This window comes from Amborella trichopoda, chromosome 6 (genome assembly GCF_054954075.1).
Source record: "Amborella trichopoda isolate Santa Cruz 75 chromosome 6, AtrichopodaSantaCruz75HAP2 v2.0, whole genome shotgun sequence".
Classification (NCBI taxonomy): Eukaryota; Viridiplantae; Streptophyta; class Magnoliopsida; order Amborellales; family Amborellaceae; genus Amborella; species Amborella trichopoda.
In genome coordinates this window covers 49,174,543-49,197,952 of record NC_142341.1, presented here as the reverse complement: position 1 = coordinate 49,197,952, position 23,410 = coordinate 49,174,543, and the positions used below count along the sequence as shown (strand labels likewise).

At 34.2% G+C, this 23,410-nt stretch overlaps 1 protein-coding gene and 1 long non-coding RNA gene across 6 annotated transcripts; one reads left to right on the top strand and one right to left on the bottom strand.

Annotated features, from left to right (window-relative positions):
- Positions 1-3,573: 3,573 nt before the first annotated feature.
- Positions 3,574-10,319, top strand: LOC110007893 (uncharacterized). Of its 2 annotated transcripts, none has more exons than XR_016057086.1 (4): positions 3,574-3,827; positions 4,216-4,266; positions 9,064-9,469; positions 9,684-10,319. It is a non-coding gene; the product is annotated as an uncharacterized LOC110007893 (long non-coding RNA). The 2 variants fall into 2 exon arrangements; XR_016057087.1 differs by having other exon boundaries at positions 3,586-3,827; positions 9,563-10,319.
- A 5,134-nt stretch (positions 10,320-15,453) lies between these two features.
- Positions 15,454-21,481, bottom strand: ARR11 (response regulator 11). 4 transcript variants are annotated; one of them, XR_016057085.1, is made up of 6 exons: positions 20,844-21,481; positions 18,424-18,576; positions 17,947-18,327; positions 17,695-17,771; positions 15,924-17,092; positions 15,454-15,781 (listed from the first exon to the last, which is right to left on the bottom strand). XR_016057085.1 is itself a non-coding variant. In XM_006852092.4 (6 exons), exons 1-6 carry the CDS (start codon positions 20,959-20,961, stop codon positions 15,727-15,729), a joined length of 1,797 nt encoding a protein of 598 aa, XP_006852154.1. In that variant the 5' UTR covers positions 20,962-21,481; the 3' UTR covers positions 15,454-15,726. The 4 variants fall into 4 exon arrangements, 3 of the variants coding, with proteins under 3 accessions (XP_006852154.1, XP_020527764.1, XP_088725107.1); XM_006852092.4 differs by having other exon boundaries at positions 16,080-17,092; XM_020672105.2 differs by lacking the exon at positions 20,844-21,481 and adding an exon at positions 20,243-20,817 and having other exon boundaries at positions 16,080-17,092.
- Between the last annotated feature and the right edge of the window lie 1,929 nt (positions 21,482-23,410).

Genomic DNA, 23,410 nt, shown 5'->3' with positions numbered 1-23,410 from the left:
CTTCAAATTTTATAATGGTATATAATTTTGATGTAAAATGTTCCTAGGATTATTTCAAAATCTATTTTTATATCTAATATAAAATTTTAAATTTAAAAAATGGTTAAAATCAAGTAGATCTATAAACATATGAAAATCTTGAAAATGGACGGTGTAGATAATATGTTGTAAAATACACTATTTATGAGACTTAAAATCTTTTTATTTTTCATGGTCATACATCTCGATTCGAGATGATCAATCAAAGGGTTTTTCAACATTAAAACTACATTTTCCGATGGATTTTTGAGGTACATCCGTAGTTCTACATATAAGGTTGCAGCCTTCTATAAACTTTTTCCTTTTTTTTGTACCTGCCAAGTAGGTGTGATGTTTAAGTATTTAATGAATAAATTTATATATTATATTTATCATCATACTATAGTTAAAGTACTTAATGAATAAATTTATATAGTATATTTGTTTTTGGTATGTAATGGGTAGATTTATATGGTACAGTTTTTTTTGTTACATACTAGTTAATTATGAATTTCATATTGGGGGATTGTATTAGAGTCACGAGGCATCTAAATTAATTCACTTAATCATATTAGTCTAGTAAAGTTTTTATAGATGAATTAGTTATTGATGGCTTTGACATAAATTTTATTTTTTAGAATTTCAAATTTTCTAATATTATAAATTTATCCAATTTTTTTATTCCGATTTTTTTAGCCTAATCCTGATATATTACCGATATCTTTATATGAAGTATTTTTTCCGATCCATATTTTTTACCCAATTTTTTCATCCGACTTTTTAAAATTAAAACGATTTGTTTTCGATTTTATGGTGAGCCAATTTATTAATAGTCCCCGACTTGCTAACTATGCCCCAAACGTGCTTCAACAATTTCAATCTTATCTTTCTGTCTGCACCAGCATTCCCACCATGCTAAGGAATGTAAAAGGGGCTTGGTCATGGTGGTAGTACCCCACACACTAGTAACTACGTAGTGGTTTTCATTCCTAATAACACCAACCTACTAATACTTTAAAAAGAAATCTAACTCCTGAACTATTATTTGAAAAAATAGGTTGGGGCTTGTCTCCCCCACTGAATTGCTAAAAAACAGAGCTTGAATTACCGAAAAACAAATGAGAGATAAAGAGAGCGTTCATTATTGAAAAAACTTATGAGTATATCCGCACTAAATTACCCAAAAAAACAAAAAAACAAAAAAAATGAAAGAGAGATAGTTCATTATTGAATAATTTACTATTATATCTTTCATCGACATCATCATTTAAACCCATAAATAATGTAATTACAAAAATTCTCCTTGTTTTCTTTTATTATGTGGTTATCTTGTTTGTTTATCATTTTTTTAAGGATGCGGTAAGAATAGTGCCAGCCCGCATATTGTAGAAATGCAGTCTTGGCAATAAATATATTTTCAATATAATTTGATCTTAATTTTTAGAGAATATATAATCTTTAACATGAAGATCATGAATATGATATATATTTTTTAAAATTATAAATAAGAATTATATTAAAAAAACATTTGGACCGTTAGTTACAAATGTTTTTAGATGGACCACCTATTTGCATCCATCTTTAAGATGGATGCTTTATACCTCTAGACTGCATATTGTGGAAATGCAGTTGAGCCCGCATGAAACAACTTATTCTTTTTAAAGGGCGTGGCTTGTATAAGGATGAGGCTCTAACCAATCAAAGTAAGGCACACCTTCAAATAGTGCTGAAACATGTTGTTTCAACATTAGAATTTTTTGTGATGGCGTAAACATTTTATTTTTATCTCTAACTATAAAATAAAGATAGAGAAATAATGTAGATTAAAAAGATCTATGGACATTTGAAAATTTTAAAAATTAACAATCTAGATAATACCAAGGATTAAAAAACAAATCGCTGACCCGGATCAGCCGCCCTAAAAATTGTGTGGATCAATGGATCGGTGATCCGGATTACAGAATCGGACAGTTTTGCCCTAAAAAGTTTTTAAAAAGCACTATAATTTTTCAAAAATCCAATTTTTTAGGTTTCTAAAAGAAAGTGTCAATTGCATTACGGTTTCTCATTATTGAGTAAAAAATATATAAATACTGAGAACCTATCTCACGTTGAGTATTTGTTGTCTATTAAAATTCATTTTATAATCGAAATAGAGTTTAAAATGCAATATGACAATAACATGAATATCTCTAATTCAATTTATTTAATTATTCTATTAACTTGGAAGTTTAAATTTTTAAAATAAACTATATGGGACAAATTTAATGGAATAGGTTGTTCGTAGACAGAAAGAGTGAAACTTTTGGTGGAATTATTTGTTTGTACTACTTAGTAGAGAGATAATTTTAATGGCATTAATTTTAGTGAACTTATTAATGGAACAAACTTTAGAGAGAGTCACCAAAGTTAGGGGGGAGATAGAGATAGTTATATCACAAAGCAAATAAGTTCCAAAGAGAGAGACACCAAAGTTGGGGGGAGAGTGAGAGAGACTTATATCAAATGCAAGAAGTAAGAAGCGCAATAGTGCACAGTGTAAAATTGCGCGACAAGCAAAAGAGTTTACACATACTTAGAATGTGTACTAGGTAACCACATGCGCGAGAAGGTGAATTGTGCTCACACATCATTGGAGTGGTAGGTGACAATGGCTTCCCATAAAGATTGGATGCGCTCATGCTGTTCTTGTTAAATTTTTTTTGAAAAATTGCACAAGCAGCAAAAACATTTTAAAAGATTCAAAGGGGGGTCATCCGAATCCCGATATATTATGGCATCCGAGTTACCGTCAATAATTCATGATCCAAATCGAACGATTTCGATCCCAATCACCGAATTTTGAAGGTTGTTGCATTATATTACTATACAACCGTTGCATAAAATCACTGCTATTCATAATACTATTTATATTTATTGGAAAATTGTTTCATGAGGGCTAGACTGCATTTCTACATATGCGATTCAGAAAGTGTAATGCAAGTAGATGTTCCATCTAAAAATAATGGAAACTAACAGTCCAAATGTTTTCTTACTAGAATTATTATTTTTAGTTTTTAAAATTTATTTATTTTTTTGTATCCATGATCTCCATGTTAGAGATTATATGACCTTAAAAATTAAGTCTTAAAATCTATCTCAAAAATAAATTTATTAAGAAACCCGCATTTCTACATATGCGGCCTTGGCCGCATAGAAACCAAATATGTTACATTCAAATCCTAGGACTCAAAAGGACCCGGTTTCTAGGCAACCAAGCCTACATATATAGAAATGCCGGCGTATTAATAAATCTATTTTTGAGATGAAATTTTGGACTTAATTCTTAGGGACATGTAACCTAGATCATAAATATGAAATTAAGTACATTTTAAAACTAAAAATAATAATTTTAGTCAGAAAACATTTGGACAGTTAGTTTCCATTGTTTTTAAACTCCAACTTGCATCCATCATCTTTAAGATTGATGTTGTACACTTTTTGGACCGCACATATAGTCATGCGGTCCATCCTGCATGATACAATTTTCCCTCGAAAAAACCATTTCCATTCTAAATTGGTTTCTTGTTCCCGCGAGAGCATATTGTGACCTGCACTTTCTCACTCTACTCTCATTGCAAGTTTGATATTTCTATCGCCCCCTCTCGTCACTCTACTCCCGTCATTACCACTGTGATCTCTCTCTCGCCACCTTCAGACTCCCTCTCCACTGCGAACCCTAACCTTTAATGCTTGTCACTGTAAGCCTTTATCCCTTGACCTCTACCTCTCTTTAACCCAGAGGGCACAAAGCATTGTGTCTATGCCAGGTTCTTCCTCGACCACCTTTGATCTTGTTTGTAAAGTAGCGTTTTTACAGAGGGGGTTAATCAATTTCAAACGATTTACAGTCAGAATTTATAGAGATCGAGGGTTTTACAAAGCTTTGGATTGGGGGTTTTCTCTGAAATAAGGGCTTTGAAATCTAGAGTTTCGAATTTAAGGTTTTTCTCTGAAATAAGTACATTTTCTGAGAATTTCAAAGCAAAATCCCAAGTTCTCTGAAATTGGAATTTTTTTGTATGGATTTTGTAAATAATTTCTTTGATTATTTCTTAAGCGTTTATATTATTGCAATCTTGAGCTTTGTGATTTAGTTTTTTTTTTTCTTCTCATTTTTAGTTGTTCATGATAATGTGCAAATGTTTTTGTGTGCAGAATCTTGGGCTGCCTCTCTTGCACGATCCAGCAAAATTAATTACTAATGTGGTACTAAATTCCTTATTTCATTACTAATGTGGTACAATATTCCTTATTTCATATTATTTCCTCTTTTTAATTTGGTTATTCTCTTGTTTAGGCGGTGAATATCTCATTGGTTGGTACAAACTGTTTGCATGTTTAACGTTTTTTTTAAATATACTTTGTTTGCATGTTTAACGTTTTTTTAAAATATACTTTGTTTGCATGTTTATTTGTTCGTTTATGTATATATTTTGCCTTGTAGGGTTTGCACATACTGATTTCCTTGATATTCAGATTGAAGCATATTTTTCTCACCCATTAGTGGATGAGAAATCTCATTTTCTTACATTTTCATATTGCAAATATGATGATTTGGGATAGGTTTGCTATTTTATTTTGTGATTTGATGCTGTTTTATATAGGGAGTTTCTTCTTTTCAATGTTTTTGTGCCCTTTTTGGAATTTATGTAGTTTTTGGGTAATAATAATTGATTGATACAATTATAAGTATCATGCAGTTTTCACATCAATATTAAATGTAAATCCTGTGTGATATATGTTTCTGGATATATTCCAGTTTATATACTTGAATTTTTCTATTTGCATCATGATCCCCCTGTTTTCTCACTTTTGTGTGACTAATATTGGAACATATGGCAATGATGGGTTTACTTTTGTTGACGTTGTGGCAGTAAGGTGCGACGTAAATGTCACCAAATTCATATTTATGGACCTAAATTTCAACTTAATATAGTAGAAATGGAATTTTTTTTGAGTTACAAGTGTGGTTGCTTCAATAATATTTGGAATACACATCTTTGTATACGAACATTATCTCATATGATTGGAATTTCTTTTTATGAATATGAACACAATATGAACTGTGCATTGCAAAGGTCAGCGGATTGTGTTTATGGTCAATATCGTTATAAAATATGCTCTAGGAAGCAGGAACCAAAATTAGTTATTAAGCATTTAAATGCTTATTCCATGCCAACCGCATCAACATGCTTGCTGACATATGGTTACGTTTCAAGGGTGTGGTTGCATTGGTCCTTATTAAGTAGCCAAGATATGCATCCATCTTAGCATATTTTGAAAGTACTATAGATTTCTTAGTTTTCGAAGAAAAAATGGATTCTTCACTTCTAACAATTGTAACCGTATATTCCGGAATTCTGACAAGCCATCTGTATGTCAATGAAGAAAGAATGGAAGACTCAACTAACTGCATATTAGCAAATGTCTTCTTATAAGCGCTTACGCATTGATGACATGTCATTTTTTTATACTGCTAAATGTTGAAATCTCTTAGTTGCTGTCCATTATGAATATCTTTCTTATCCAGAGGGCACATTTTCTTTTTGTCATGTGACTCCTTATGTTAGCTGTTTTCATGATGTTTAGAGCCCTTCTTTCTTGGTGTTTAGAGCATTCCTTTTGCTTGAACGGTCTGGAATCTTTTACTGTTTCTCTTTTTCTCCTCCGAGTTTATCATGATATTAAAGAGATAGACAATAAACAAAATGAAAGAGTGGGCATGCCATGGAAGAACAATGATATTTTTATAGAGAGATACTTCTTTTAGGGTGAAGAAGGAGATTGACTTGCAAAGTGGACAAGAAGTGTATGGAAGGAGATTTGTGGAAGTTTCAGTTGAAAGGAAGCCTGAAAGAGAATTCACTGGCATATTCAAGGACCAGAAGAGAGTTTGCCTAATGTGGGATGTGATTTCATATTTTTTGCTATATTTGAATGTTCTAGGTGAACTTTTTGTGACTTCCAGTTTTTCTACCTTTAGCTGACGTTTTAATATGCTTTGATCGGGTTTGAGCATTGAGTTTCATTGAACCTCAAGTTATTAGCTCCATATTTTCTTTTATCAGTTTTTGTACTCATTTGAATGATGCAATCTAACAAAGAACAATCCCAATTGAGAAGGATAGCGAGAAGCATTCTAACAATACTCTCACCTGAATGTAAAATGTCTATTGTGAGACAACCTTTGTTTTAGGGCTACATAAATATATGTTATCCTTGTTTTGGGGGAGAGGCAAGTGATAAGACATACGTAGAGAGATATAGAGATTAGTGAAAGCAAAGTTTTAGTAAGAGGCAAGAGGATACATAGACTTAAAGACATACCCTCATTGTATTCGATCTTTCCAAACCCATAACTCTCACTCCTAGATTTTACATCATCCTGCTATTATTGCATGTTCTTTTTCTATTTTGTTAGAGAATTTACAGCAGTCGACCCTATTAACTCAAGTTTAGGGTAAAACACATGGCAATCATGTAGAAGATAGGCCTATTCATATAGAGAATTTCGGGTAGAATCCCAATGAGAGAGAGAGACAGATTCTAGGATTGGGATAATGGGCAAGTTGGGTCTCTTTCATCCCCCAAGGAAATTAACAATCTCTTTCTCTCCATGTACTCTCTATCTCTTCCACTGATGGGTAAGTTCCCTACTCTCTCTCTCTCTCTCATCGATCCAAAGCTCCTAAATGCAATCCTAACCTTTTAAACCCAACAAGAACTTTTCAAAAGATTTAACATTTAAGATTTTCAAAGTGAAATTTCTCTCTCTTCAACTTTAAAGGCCTAATGATGACGTTTAAGAAACTTATTTATTTTCTCCATTACACATCTGTTGCTTCTTCACTCTTCATCAACCAAAAGGGTATGCTTTGAGTGTTTCATCTAACTATTATTTTAACATGTGAAATTCTTTGGTTTTATTATCTACTACTACGTATCCTTCATTATTTTATCTGTGATATTAGTTTTTTCAACGGTAATGATGATAGGTGTTCCATGAATTGCAGTCCTACTTTGTTGTGACCTAGATAAAAGTGGGTAAGATATTTGTTCTTTCTACTTCTTTTGTTTTTTTAACTATTTTCTCTATGAAACTATTTCTTTTGTATTTTTAACTATGAAACTATTTTATTTGTTTATGATAGTTATGATATTTTTTCCATCAAAATATGCTGTTTATTGACCTCTTCTATTGAAATGTTCATTGAATTGGGCTGAGGTATGCTAGCTTTTTTTTTTGGATAAATAATTTTCCATAAATTTTTATCGTGAATTGTATCTGATGCTTTTGTTTTCTTTTTTTAATAATTTAATGTTTTTTTGTGATTTTGCTTCTATTTTTTGATTTATTTTGTGTGGTCAGCTATGTGTTTGATATAATATGATTTTTTTTCCACTCTTTGGTTTTCTACTCTTTGGTTGTAAATTAAGATTAAAGTTTGTTTAAAGGTGTGCTTTTTATTTTCTTAAAATTTCTTTCCATTTCTTTTTGTACCGTGAATTATTTAATAATATTTTATCCAAAATTTTAGGTTCCTTTTTTTATTTTATTTTTTTTTCTATTTATTCTCTTTGAAAAATGGATGAATTTGATTTATTTTTTTTGGAATGTTGGATAATTAGGTGTAATAAAAAAAACATGTATTTTTGTCCATTTTATGTGTAACTATGTGGAATATTGGACTAAGACTTATGTTTTAGGTAGCTTGGTAACTCTCCAAATATTTTTCTATATAACACATGAATAATTTTCTATAATAATAGTTTTGTTTCATTTTCTTCTTAATTGAGATTTTCATAGTAATAAATTTTTTGTTTACATAATTAAAACACATAAAGATTTACTATTTCTTATTTGAATTGCTATAATTAATTGCTTTTTGGGTTTTATTTGGTTTTCTGTGGTATGTTCAATTTTTATGGCAAGTTACTTGTATCTTTTATCCATATAATTAAACTGTTTTTTTTTTACTTTTCTTTATTGTTTTATTAGTTTTATTGTTTCTTCATGCAACTACAATTATTATGCTGCTTTTCTATTCTCTAACGCGTTTAGAGGCAACTCGTGTATCTTCAGCTAGTAACTATTTTATTTATTGAAGTATTCTCTCCAATTTTGACCTCCAATAATCACCTTTAATGGTGCATTTTAGTTAGCTTTAAAGGACATGCATATACTCATCTTTAATGGTACATTCTCTAGTTATCGTTAAAGGGACATGCATGTAGTTTGGATCCACCATACTGTGTTCTGATTTTATCCTAACTTCATATATCTTGCATTACTTTTTCTTTTTAAGGGACTGTGTACTGTAAGACCATTTATCTTTGGTGCAAGTGGGTTACAATGACTCCCATCCATCAGATTTTTTTTTCTTTTGGACTTCAAGTCCAATCAATGGCATACCCTTAGTAACCTGATTTTACATCCAAAGGTCAGAGCTGATCTTACTATGAAAATATTTCCTCCGAAGAAATCAATTTTACGTCACATAAATTATAATTAGTATTACTTATACCTATTTATTATATAACAATTTTTTATTGAGAGAACCTTTTATACCGTCCCTTTGAAGTTTAATGCTCTCTAAGTGGCTTCATGCTAATATAGATCAAGTAGGCAGATGGAATCATAATAAAAGTCTTAGTTTATCAATACACTATTTACTATTTATAGTGGTGGAAGAGATCCATGTGAGATGATTTTAAGAATTGGCAGAAATTTCATATCCCTAATTTTCTAGGGTCATAAATTACTTTTAAATTATAAATTTGCATTTCAGAAAACCAAAAAGATAAAAATCCAGACTCAGTTGAAAATCTTACATGCAACTATTCTTCATGAACAAAGAAAATAAAGATGGCGATCAACAAACAGTGTCCTTAGAATTCCAGTGCATGTAATCTTTAGAAAATAGTATTATCTCCTTAAATTGCATCTTCTCAATTCCATTTCAAGCAAACCGTGAGGTCCTAAATTAGATCCTCCTTTTACAGGGAAAGAGCTTCACAGATTTCATTGAGTAAAGAGAGAGGGAGGGAAGCATGGCCTTTGTTTGTTGATGATGCTCAAGAAGAGCGCTGGGGAACTTTGCCGAGAGATGTTCTAATCAATATATTTGAAAAATTAGAATGGAATGTGAGGCTTTTTATTGTTCCATTTGTATGTCGCTGGTGGCATGAAGCTCTGCGAGATCTCTTGTGCTGGATGCATCTTGATCTTCACAAGTGGCCGCTCATCGGTTGGAAAATAGAACATGATGGATCCATCCATTCATTGCACGATTAACAGATTTGAGAGGCTTTTGGAAAGACTGCTATTGCTTGCAAAGGGTCAAATCACCTCAATTTCCTTCTTCCAATTCTTCACTAATGATACCCATATCCTTCACATTATCAGTAGGTGAGTTGAATCCATCTTTTTCTGGGGTCGGCTATTAGGCCGCGGTCTGTCTGGATAAACCTGGGACTTTTACTTTATTTTTCATTCTTTTAGGCGAAGACAAGGTGAGGTCAATGGGGACCTGGGCCAGGGCCGGCCCCAGGCCAGGCGCCGCCCGTTGCCAGCCCTATGTCTCTCTCTTGGTGTGAGCATGCCTGATTGGTATTTGATTCAGGTGCAAGGACCTTGAATTCATGTCCATAGGAAGCAACATTGAAACATTAAGCGACTTGTGCCGAGCTCTTTGCAAGTTGGGGTCTCTCAGGACTCTGCACTTGTCTCATTCATACAGTTTTTATCCAAATGAATACCCAAACGAAGACATGGAAATCAAAGATTTTTTTTACCAAGTGGGGGGTTGCTGCTAGAGTCTTAAGGTGGACCATAGGATACTACTTCAATTGGCCTCTCGCCGCTTTCAGGCTTTTGAATAATGCATGCATTGACTTCAGCAGTTGATGTTCTCTTCTTCTTTTGGCTCATTATATATTGTATTGAGAAGTACCTTAGTTTTGGAACGAGGAATATAGGCACTAGTGATTGAAAAGTTGACACTAATCCGGATCGGGAGTCATTGAGGATTGTGCCAAATCCTGGTCGGAATTGGTGATCCGTTCAATATATAATATATTGTCATGAGAAAATTTTTGAATGGCTTTGGTGGTTAGGCATTGTGCCCACTTGGCTTGGAGGTTCGAGCATCTGTACCTTTTTTTTTTTTAATTTGTGCACTATTTGTTTTATGAAAAAGTATACAAAACGACCTTTTATTTTTATTTTTAATACTAGGATGTCACAATTTATCTTGTCATTTGGATTTTAATTTGGATTTGAAATCAGGTGGTTGTGAGTGCGTTATCGACTAAATTCAAAACAAAACAATTTTTTGAACTTTGGCACATTGCAGATATGAGAGAGAGAGAGAGAGAGAGAGAGAGAGAGAGGCATGGCCTTGTTTATTGAAGAAGCTTGAGAGAGAGGCATAGTTGATGAAGCTCATCGTTATCGTCCAAAAATTGGAATGGGACGTGAGGTTGTTCATTCCTACTAAGAAACTCAAAAGTAAAAAACTTTGGACAACTAATTTTGATTGACGAGCTACGTTCTCATATAAAATTTTGGGAGCAACTTAAGAATTACCAGATGATTATTTTAAAAAAAATATTGAAATTTGAGTTTTTTTGTCTAACACTTGGATCTCTTCATCTAAAAATTGGATGGTCTGTATTCAATCTGGAGAAATTTGTTTTGAAGTGCATAGAAGATACAATATTTGTTGTTACATCCCCAAAATTAATTCTAAATGGGTTGGCATGATCAAATATGAGAGAGGCGAGGCATGACGTTGTTTATTGATGAAGCTCGAGTTAAGACGGCTGGGATAGTTCCCCAAGTGAGGGTCTAATCATTATCTTCTAAAAATTGGAATGGAATGTGAACCAGACATGTGTAACTGTATGTTTCCTATGCAATCTGTTTCATTATACAAGTTTTCACACGAACCAAACGAGCCCTAATTAAGACTAAGTGTTGCAACAGGTCTGGCAGCCAACACTTGCCCTCATAGGGATGGGCATGGGCATGGGCATGAAGAAAAAAAACAAGAAAAAGAAAAAAAAAAGAAAAAAAAGGGCCTAGGCTGTGGCCGTGGCCAACGGGGCTGATTAAATATTAGAAAGAAGATAATATATAGGACATCCGTTTAATATTTAAGCAACTCATAGAAGCCAAGACTAACAATAGCCATCTAACATGGGTTCTACATTGAAGCGATATTGCATGGATGATCCACTGCTTGCTTCATGTGGACTCTTAAATGGTGCACAATGTGAACACAAGCCCCATCCAACAATCGATGTTGGAAGTCAAAGAGCTCTTAAATGGAACACAAGCCCCATCCAACAATTGATGTTGGAAGTCAAAGAAAATTGATGGCTACGATCGTATTTAATTTTGTAATTTTACATTTTTATACAAATTAAACTCACATGAAATTTTGTTGGTGTTGATGCAATCTTGGCACGTCTACTCTTGAATGTATCTAGGGTATTTTGATTAATTTATTTTTTATACTTTTTAAGTGTATCTGATTGACAATTATCATCATCATAGCATTTTTCCAACTATTTTGAGACCGATCTATACAATCATGGTATGTCATTCTGATCTATCAAAGACCATACCCTCTCTAAGGCCATAAGTCTCCCTATGTTTGCCTGATTGAGAATGTGGGACCTAAATTAATCAAATATAAATTAAGGTTATAACATTATGTGCAATCGTGGCCGTCTATTTTCTTCCGTCCAGTATGAACCATTGGAATAGTTCTCATGCACCATTCAAGAGTACGCATAATACCGCACCTATACTTCCATTTCTTATACATGTTTAAAAATTAGCACCTTTAATATTGGTTTTTGTTTTATCATCCAGATCTTCGTACAAATTAAACTATTAGGGTTGCTTGAGTGTTTAGAAGATGATGCTACATCTCAAAGAAAAGAAAAGAGTCAAGAAATTAAAAAATGGTCCTGGTTTCTATGTGGCCAAGCCCGCATGTGTAGAAATGCGGGCTTATTAATAAATTTATTTTGAAACGAATTTTAAGACTTAATTTTTAAGGACATGCAATCTCTAACATGGAGATCACAAATATGAAAAAATAAATAAATTTTAAAAAATAATAATTCTAGTATGAAAATATTTGGACCGTTAGTTTCCATTGTTTTTAGATGGAACACCTACGTACATCCATTTTTTAAATGGATGCTTTACACTTTCTAAGTCGCATATGTAGAAATGCTGTCCAAAACAATTTTCCATAAAAAATTTCTCTTGATATTTACTTCCAATCCTTACTTTAACAGGCAATTTTTGTCACCTCCCAGAGCAAGCTAGAGCCCTGGAGCACAGCCCATACATGCTCATCCCACCAAAATTAGGGCGTTAGGCCTTAATAGCATGACATGTATTCTCACTTCTCACTTAGGAAAAGGAAACTGGGAAATTGATTAAAATATCTCTTTTTTTTTGTATTATTACAAAAAAATATTTCTGGTATTGTGCATTTGACTCTCATGCCTTATTTTTCTCTGTGTTTTTATTTTTTCAAAGTGCCCCCTATTCGGAATTTCAAGTTCCAAACTATGGTATTTCTTTTTGAGGCCAAATTCTCAAATCAGAACTTCAAGTTCCGATCTCAAATTTTTAACTCATCTCGAGTTCTATAATGGGCCACAAAATTTCAATTAAAAAAACAAATATTTGCATGAGGGACTAGTGGATAGTGTGCACCTCTAAGAGCACAATTGAATGGGACAGTTTACAAAAGAAAAGGGGTTCTTGGCATAAGTGAGCTGAGGTCATCTCATTAAATGTAAACTCCTTGCATTGTGCTCCTTCATGTGCACAGCATACATTTGCTCCCACGGGTAAAATGTTGTTTTTCCCCTAAAGTTTTTGGGACCCATTTTAGAATCCGGGATTCTAATAATTAATTTTTCAATATAAATAATTAATTTATTTCAGGGATCAAATTTACATTGTTCGCCCACAGGAACACACTATATTCCCTTCTTCTAAAGGGTTTGAGCTTTACATGGTTTCAGTCAGTCTTTTAACTATACAATACTCAGTCCGGATTTCTGAAACTCCTACTTCTGAATCTGAACCACCCTAGCTTAAAAAAAAAAAAAAAAAAGTGATCGGGTTTGGAACTTTCCAAACCGGTTTATTAACCAAACATTTGGTTCGAAACATTCCTGAGAACTAGGCCAAAAAAAAAAATCCCCTGGTTTGGAGCTTGGAGTTATAGCCTCAAGGCATTTTGAGAAAGATAAAAAAAATGGGCATGAGCACAAATGTAAAGTATCCAGAATATTTTTTTAAAACTGTAAAGAAAATGATATGCATGCCAGTTTCTATGCAAAAATAAATGCACAATTTGAACATGTATGTTGCACGGGTGCATGCATGTGTTTGCTTCGATTTTGAGTGGTTAACCTCAGATACGCATGGAAGACTAACTACAACTTGAGAAGGATATGAGCAGGTGCACAAAGCAGTAGGGCTGGCTTGATGGGCCTAGCAGAAACGGCCCAACATGGGTCAGGATTGAGCCCCTTCATAGGGCCCTGCAGGTTGATATATATATATATATATATATATATATATGGTTAGCATGCGGGCCAAGCCTGCACATGTAGAAATGCGGGCCCCTTAATAAATCTATTTTTGAGATGGATATTTGGACTTAATTTTTAAAGACATGTAATATCCAACATGGAGATCATGAATATGAAAATATAAATAAATTTTAAAAACTAGAAATAGTAAATCTACTAAGAAAACATTTGGACCGTTAGTTTCCATTGTTTTTAGATGGACCACCTATTTGCATCTATCTTTAAGATAGATGCTTTATACTTCTGGACCGCATTTCTACATATGCGGTCCAGCCCGCATGAAACAATTTCCCTTTATGTAATTTTAGTATTTAACACAATGTAATTTATGCAATTTACACAATGTAAATTACCCAATGTCATTTTTAATATGAAAGTAAAACCCCTCTATTTTTTTTTATTATTTCACCCTTATTTGGATGAAATTTGAGAAGAACTGAGGCAAAAGGGCCGGGGTTTGGCTTCGGGCCTTACCGGTTCAAAAGCCCGACCAATGCCTTTGTCAGCATTGGCTAGTCCTGGCCAGGCCTGGACATCAGCCATGTGCACTTGCACCTCTAGGTATGAGTTCTATGAACTTCACGTATGCAAATCATGCTCAAGAACCATAGTATATGGTTTATAGAGCTATTCAAGGGACTCAACCATTCAATGTTTCCTGTGACTAAAACCTCAAGAAAGAAACACCGTAGGACACATAAATCAGTATGCATCTATGACGAACACTCAGAGGATCCATGAGTATGATGAAACTATCAAATTAAACGATCATATACACTGAACCCAATTTTGAGGAATATGACATGATTTCTTTTCCTTTTTTTTTTTTTTTGAAGTGTAACATGATGTGATTTCAAATTCATTTCAAAAGGAAATCGATTTGCATAAGAGGAACAGAAACATAATGAGAAAATCAGAACAAAAGGAATGAAGGGAAACATAGGCATTCAGATTGACAAACGCTTGACAAATTCAGGGTGAGACAGGCTGAAGAAGTATCAAATCAAGTTATACAGTTCGATTTCTAAAACTCTCATCAATGATGACAATGAATAAGGATGATATCCTTCTATGGCAGCTAAGTTAAATTTCAAAATACAACAATTAAATGTCAATGATATTCCCGATGGAAATTTGGATGATGAACCTTCATAGAATTTCCCGGGGACTTTGTTATGCTTAACATGGTATCTAACGAGAAGAACCAACGAATCATTGTATGGTCTCGAGAGTCTCATAGCAATCACAGAATCAAAGGAATTTTTTTTATTTTTTTATTTTTTTAATGTGTACAGAAGCAATGGAATTTGCTATCTCGAAAAGCAATCAACTTAGCTTGACCTCACTCAAGACACAACAGCCATACATGTACTATATTGGAAATGGCACTAGTACATTGGCTGAATGCTGCCATCATTATTGGGAATGGCATGGATTTTGACAACCTCTTGCTGGTTCTCCCAAACATTCCTTAGGCCTTTTTATAGATGTTGCAGAATCACATAGTGGCATGGTTCATGGAACAAATGATGTTGATATTTTCTTGTTTTTACTCTAGTTGGATATTTGATTAAAAGGTAAATGACACATTCCCAATTGAACCAACCAAAAAGGTTGGATTCATAAGTTCATAAACTATTCAAAGATGTGAAGAAAGAAACCGGACACATACTAAGCAACAGTGCATATGACAATCAACAGATTAAGATTCAGGTGCAAGGTAGAATGCCCATATATCACAAAATATATTATACTACAAGAGATGACAACAGTGCCTATTTTTTTTTTTCATATCCGAGGTGCCCATGGAGTAAGACACAAAGATACATAATTCATCACTCAGTATGGTATTTCAAGTACACCCAGGCAAAATAGCTTATTATACAAGAACTCTTAACTCGGAGTACATGATGTCATCACATGACATACATGATTTCTTTCTTAAGAAATACTTTCGCATTCAAGATGGAATTATGTATTGTAAACTTCAAACCGAGCATATATTCACTTGGTAGAAGAATATAGTAAGCTGATTCACATCTCCACCCAATTTATAGGGGTACTCCATGTGTCACGTAGCATAGGGGAACTGTAGGCACACTCTATATAAGACACAAAATAGAAAATGGAAAATACACAAAATGATCCAATGGACTATTGAAAATCATAGTATAATTAAAGCTATCACCATCCTATGGGGTGATGGATGTGACAGAGAGAGCAGGACCCACCATTCAGGTTTTGGTGTGTTGTACTCTCCACCACTGTCCATAATTTCATCCAATGGTGATGATCCCAGAGGATTATTCTTTTCCAAAGGTCCATTGTAATGTCTTCACCCATGAATTCCCTTAAAAAAGAAAGAACACAGTTAGAGAGAAGCACACCTGATCGAAGAGGAGATTAGTTGATGGGACAGATTAGACATCCCCTCAGTTAGCAGGCTATCATCCATTAAGTTAAAGAGGTCATCAGAGCTAATGCTTGTTTCCTCATAAAAGAAGCTTGGAATTTCAGCAGCAGATATCGAATCATTAAGATGAATCATTTCCATTCCATTGGGAACAAAATCTTTGACATGGCCATGACTTTGAACAGAACGCAAGTGTAGTTCCTCAAACTGAGATGCCATAGAGGAAGCCACAGTTGAACCCCCTTGCAAATTTATGTTTATATGTGGGAAATCCCAATAGCTTTCGAGCTCATAAGTCTTAGTGCTTGGGTAGTTTCGTTCAAGACAAAATGTGATCATTGAATCAGCTGAAGATCCTAAAGGAGATACATGGTCGAGTTTGCAATCAGTAATTGGCTGTTTGGTTTGATTTAGGAGATCAAAGGTGCCTTTGTTAGTCATTCTAGTTCTTTCAATAAAATCTGAAGAATATGGATGACCAGACGATAGGGGGTGATTGAGTTGGATTTGAATGTCGGGTTGCTGAAAGGGAACCTCCAAATTCGTGCAGTCTCCAACACATGACTGTTGATTGATATGCATGGCGGGTATTTTTTCATTAGCATGCTGTTGCTTAATTTGCAGGGTGGGTAATTCTTCATTAGCATGCTGCTGCCATGGGAAGGTGGATGAAGTATAATCCTCACAATAAACTGTGTTGCCAAAGGAAATAAATTGGAGCCCTTCATGACATACTGGGTCCTGCTTCTGAACATCAAGGAGATCCAATTTACTAAGAGCCAAAGCTCTTTTGGTAACTGTTTTATGCAAGCTAGTAAACTCATCATGAATCTCTGAAAGGGCATTTTGGGGAAGGATTGTCTCATCAGACGATCCTGAAAAAGTTGAATTTGATCCTTGACTTTCTGGAGGTTCCCTTGAATTGGAATTGGGTGGCATCGTTCCTTCAGGTTGCCTTTGCAGCCTGGCTAGGTAGAGTCTGTATTTCTGCATGATAAGATGTTTCTGATAAAGAATCCATTTTACTTGTAAATCTCAAATAGTGTTGTTTTTCTTCATATATGGTTCGTGAAACTGTTTCCAGCATCAATGAGCTTGTATTCTTTTTTACATGCCACTATCAAATTCAAGGATTCTTCCTTTCACTTATTTCTGAAAAACAACAGCATATAATGTATACACTGAATACAAAACCAAATCGAGTTCATCATACTGAAAAAAAGAAGAAATTTTGCTCTGAATGCTTAGAGAATGCTAGCCAGAAAGTCATATGATCAGCAATCATTTTCAGAAAGTATAGGCAAATGAGTTGTGGAAAAATCATTTAGCCAAATGGATTCATGAGGCAAGCCACCTCAGAACTAGAAAGTAAGGATTTAGACTCATGGGTTGCTAAAATGTTCTTGGAATGAAGTGTTCTAGAAATTCGTAACAACTCATATTCTTAGTCTCACCATTTGGTAGTCTTGAATAAACATTGTGTGATGGTGAAGAGAAAAAAGCCGTGTAATACCAGCCTTTTACATGGTGGTCTAATAGATCTACATGTTTTGCCTGTACAAAGACCAATTAAAACAAAAAAGACCTACCTGTAGATGGCTAGCTACATTCTCCCTTGTTAGACCAGGAACATGCATGAGATCAAGTATTTTCTTGGGACCCACTTCTGCAAGATACAAGTACACACTCATTAACATTAGAGAGGAAGAAAAAGCTGAAGTAGTGAATGATTTAGTAAACTAGAATCCAACATGGAACGATAAACCATCATTTCCTACCTTTGGTTATATCACAAAACGCCTCCTTAGAAGTATAAGAGGTAAATTAAATAGAATACTCACTATCTATCCCTATTTGATGAACAGCATCCACAAACTGTTCATGAAGATCTACTGTCCAATTTACTCTAGGCTTCTTTACTGATGCTGGATCATTTGTATCTTTGTCATCCCCATCTTCATCTTTTGCATCCTTCCTTTTCTTTGATAATTTGAGGTCCCCACCATAGAATAAACTCCCTTCATCAGAGTCATCTGATCCTTTCCTCAACCTCTGGAAATCCTCATTAAAATCCATGTCCTTTGTCTCCAACAATTTTTTCCTGTAAACATGCTGCCATATATTCCTAAGCTCTTTCATCCTTACAGGTTTTAACAGGTAATCGCATGCCCCATGTTTGACTCCTTTCATTACTCTACTTTTTTCATCATCTACGGACATCACTGTGTCAAATAACAGGCACATCATCATTGAAAATTAAATAGCAGGATGGTTACGGTTTAAACAAGGGAAATTGTAATCGAGAGTAAAAAACTCACTGAGGACAGGAAGATCCATCTCAAGTCCTACGAGTTCAAGGAGCTTAAATCCATCCATGTCGGGCATGTTGACATCGCTTATGACAATATCAAATCCATCTTTTCTCTCCCGAAGCATCTTAAGGGCATCCTCTGCCAAATTGCATGTTGTCACTGCAAGGCATATAAGTAACTATTAGTTTTGAAACCAACGAACATGATACAAAAGGAAAGTTCAATTTTATTACATTTATTTTATATAAAAAAGTTAAAAATAATAGAGCTCGTAGAAAGAAAATACAAGGTACTTACATGCATGTATGCTAGGAGGGATTCTAATACATACACACATACACCAACATACATACACATATACGTACATAAATACATACATACATACATTCATATATACAGATAATGAAATTTTAGAAAATGTTTCCTTGAGTGCTCATGACCTGACAATGTATAGAACAGTGCAGTCAAGCAGAAAATGCAGAAGCAAAAAAGTGCAGCATTTACATCTTCATGAAAAGGTTTTATAAGTTTGCATTTGAGAAATTGAATCCTAATCCTAAAGAGCACTTTTGATAACTGTATTCACTTTATAACAAGAACAGTGCATACACTGGCATAGTAACTATTCTGTTTTTATCACTATGTAAACCGTAAAAGCAATAGCACCTTAAATTTGCTGCATGTTACCATCTTATACGAGGAAGAGAAATAGCATATCTTGAACCTTTGAGGTCAAAAACAACTATATTATACACCTGATTAGGATGCAGGTAACACAAATAGCATGACAAAAGTTCATATTGACCCATGATTCTGACTTTGGAAGCTTCATCAAGATAATGGAAAGAAAGAAATATTTTTGAAACATTGCAGGGAAAGAAATGCATTAGCCAACTACAGAATAAAATAAGAAAAAATTATGCGCAAATGAAACTATAGAATCACAAATGATGCACAAACTTGCCATGCCAGAACAGTTATTTTGTTACAACAATATACTCTGTGCTTAGATTTCAATAACAGATATACAAATTAATGCACTGAAACTAAGCCAGACTTAACAATTTAACCATTAAATATTTTTTAAACAAATCATTTAAAGAAAGGTAGCTCAGCTTGGTTGTGTTTTAGGACAAACTTCAAGGGTTTGCACCATTGACCTCCCACACAGAGACCAGGTGTCTTTTCATGGGACAAAAGTCCAATTGGCACAAATCTCATTTGTCTAAAAACAAAGAGGTTTTTAGATGATGTAATCAAATATAAACTGCAGATGATTCCCTAATGCATGATACAAAACATAATTAAGTAGAATCAACATAACTAGTTAAGGATTGAAAAGTATCACTTTATAATTGCATTGTAAAACTTTGAGGCAATTCAATCAACTAGAAACCCTAAACCAATCCAGAATCAGAACATGGATACTGGATGTTTGCCAAAAGACTGAAATTTAAATGGAAAGATCAAACAAACAAGATATCAGTCATAACTTAAAACTGAGGATCCACAATTTTGAGGTAATTCAATCAACAATAACCTAAATTCATCCATAATACAACATACTAATTATTTATGAAAATAGCCATAGATAGTGACATGAATATCAGGAAGACGTAACCGAGAGGCAAATCTTTTAGAAGATTTCATCAATAGTTTATCTGAATTAATCCAAAAACAGAAATAGTTGCAAGCAGAATCACTTCCCACAAAAAAAAGTAGCAAGCAGAATACCTTGGAAAGAACAGTAACATGTCAAAATACATTGAAATCAGATATACAGCAGAGAAGTACAAAACTACCAGCGATATTGAAAGTGACAGACCTTCCCAGTTGTTTGACTGTCCAACTGATGAAAAGTTAATATGCATCACCCCGGAACCATGATTAATCCAACCACATCATAACTCATATGTTTCAAGTAGAATTCAGTGAAACGCAAGGTGAGTAGTAGTAAGCACTAGACTTGTCCCCTGCTTTAAAATGTGTAGCAAATGAAAAAACTTTGAATTTCAATAAAAATTAAATTCCAAACCAGTCCAACACACATTATACTGAACACTTAAAGCAGAATTTGGTAGCCAAAAACTACTTTAAAGTTTGAGCTGATGAACTTAACCAGTCTCTAGAAAACATAAGACCAGTCCATAACAAACCAAACTGAACTGAACAATTTCAAGCATAACAGCCGAGCTACTAAACCACTACAAATAAGTGAAAATGCAAAGAATTACTTTTTCTTCGAGAAAAGCGAAATCAATGGATATTGCAGATAGATCAAACCACACAACACCATATTGAACAATTGCCCACAAAATTTCCATGAAACCATCAGACTAAATACACAAAACCACTCCGTCTAAAAAAAGGTAAATAAGATCAAAGCAAATGGAGTGAATTCAATGGATCTATAGAGGAGAAATCACCCTTATATAAGCACTTTTTAAGCATCTTCTCAAGGATCTTGAGCCATGTGAGATCATCATCCACAACGAGAACACGAAGGCCATTTGGAAACTGAGAGGAAGGCAACACGCTCTCCATGAAAGCTTAAACCCTAACCCCCTGCAGCAAAAACCAGAACCAGAAGGGGGAGAAAAAGGAGGAAGGGAAAGATAAAAGGAGGCCATTGGAGGGCAAGAGGTGGGAGAAGAAAGGAATCAGTGGAAGAAAGAGAAAAAGGCATAGCCAATCCTCAACGAGTAGCTTTAGGCATCAAAATTCCACCAAAAAAAGCCATGCATTATTTAATATGAATATTTCTGCAACTTAGGTGGGCTGCTGCTTCAGCTTTGTAGGAGGGAAGAATGGGAGGGATTCTAGGGTTTGGTTTCCACGTAATTGTGCTTCATGATTTAATATATTACGCATAATGCAATGGAATCAGGGCCCAGAGAGAGAAAGAGACAGCTCAATTACTGAATGTATTTTAAATTTCGATATCTTTTTTGTGGCAGGAGAGAGAGAGAACAGTTGCAGAGAGAGATTGCAGAATTTATTTTTAGAGAGAGAGAGGAAAAGCAGTTGCAGAGAGCGAGAGGAGAAAGAGGGGACTTGCAAAGTTGCTTTTTAAATTTCAGTTTACCGGAAAGAAGCGCGGCATTAACGGGTCCCCGCGTTTTTGGATAACTCTCGTGCTCATTTCGGCCCAAGTTTTGGGAGAATCTCAACCCAACTTCCCGCAGTTAGGGGCACTTTTGGTCATTTGTTAATGTGAGAGGAGCAAGATGCCAAGACATTTATTTGTAATGAGAAACGTTTTTATGCTTCCCCTCCAGCATTGAAGTGTTATCCTTTTTCTACTATCTAAACCATATAATTTTAATCCAGACTGTTATTCACTATTTGATCTTAAATCCGACATTTTAAAGTATTTTATTTTTAGTTTTTTTTATACAAATTGTATGACTATAAAATTTGTTACGTATCATCTTCTCATTAATAATAATATATGAAGAAAGAAAAGTGAGTGGCCAACAAACATATGTATGTAGGCGATGGGTGCTGCTTTATTTATCCATCACTAGCCTCACAAGTAACAACAGCAAAGTTCATTACTTATACCTAGAGAAAGAGAGATACGAGAATGTGTAATTTTGATGAAATTTGAACCAAAGAAGCTTTTTCCATTTGACCTATTATTTCAAAATATTCATAACTTCAAATTGATTTTAGCATTGAGAGAGAGAGGTAAGTGGCTCCAAAATTCCTCCAAGGAGAGAGAGAGAGGTAAGTGACTCTCTGAGTTTGGAATAAAAAATTAGCGACTATTTCTCAAAAAAAAAAAAAAATTAAAAGGAGAAGAACCTCCAAATGCCTCTATCAAACTTAAGAGAAAGTATATAAAGAGATCATTTATTTTTTGTACAAAGAAGTCATAATCATTCTTGTACTTTGAATTTCAAATTAATTGATTGTAATAGTATCATTGAAAACATTTAAAATTCAAACAAATAAAATAAAATCAGACTTCATGCCTATCCCAAGCCATCTAATTTGACATCTAATGAATAAAAATGATTATAACTTCCTTATAATAAAAATAAATAATTTCATTATATAATCCCCAAACTTGAAGCACAAGAGGAAAGCATTAAACCAGTGGCTAATTTGACCAGACAATTGAGCACCGAAAGGTTTCAATGTGTAGAGTGTATCGTCTCGGGAACATACTATGCGCTTACTCCTTCCAGCATAAAGACCGAAGCCTATCTCATCAAATTTTCGGATATCTTTAAGAAAAAGGTTATGTAACACTTAGATCTGATTTTCCAAATATGGACGGTCACCGTTCAATCTTAAGATGTTATCTTTTATTTCCTCCAAACAACCAACGAGGCCACTATAGCATCCATCATGGTAGACGTAGAGGTAGAGGTATTATTGTCGATCGGTGGTAAATGGGCAAAATCTTTCCTTTTCCACTCCAATTGCTCATCGTCCTCCCAGATGCTTCATATGAAGTTCATGGATTTGAACTCCTGCTGCAAAAAGTTCTTGTACTTCTCGCATGGCCGTCGTTTTTTCTAGGGCATTGTATTGAAAGTTAATATTTTGCTTATCCTTTTTATTTAACTTCAAAAAAACCCATCAAAATACACATGATCATGAGTTAAAATAGCTAAAATATGTAACATATTAAGTACCCCATCAATTAGGTGTATTTTGATCATTCTTATGTGTATTTTGATAATTCTTTTTAAGGTTGTTTACTAGGTTGGAAATACTTGTTTACTTTTATGCGCTCTAAAAAACACTCCAGGTGGTAATGGATAATGTGCTCCCGCGGGTGCATATAATCATTTGCGAAGTTTACAAGAGGCAGAGTTTAGGACTAGTAAATTTTATGAGTGAGAGATCCATGATGCCCCCACTTCTAAGTTTTTCGTTTCCAAAGGAGGTGCTTGGGATATATTTTGGGTCCAGGGGGGACCACTTCTAAGTTTTATTTTTCCGACCGTTTCAAAATAAAATAAAAGTTCTACTTTTTTCC

What these genes read in the sequence shown, in the direction of transcription:
- ARR11 (XM_006852092.4), bottom strand. Translation starts at nt 20,961, where the DNA reads ATGGAGAGCGTGTTGCCTTCCTCTCAGTTTCCAAATGGCCTTCGTGTT. An exon ending in ATGTAGCTAGCCATCTACAG is followed by an intron (nt 17,093 to 17,694) that starts GTAGGTCTTTTT and finishes CTTATCATGCAG; the next exon opens with AAATACAGACTCTACCTAGC. An exon ending in CTAATCTCCTCTTCGATCAG is followed by an intron (nt 15,782 to 16,079) that starts GTGTGCTTCTCT and finishes GTGTGCCTACAG; the next exon opens with TTCCCCTATGCTACGTGACA.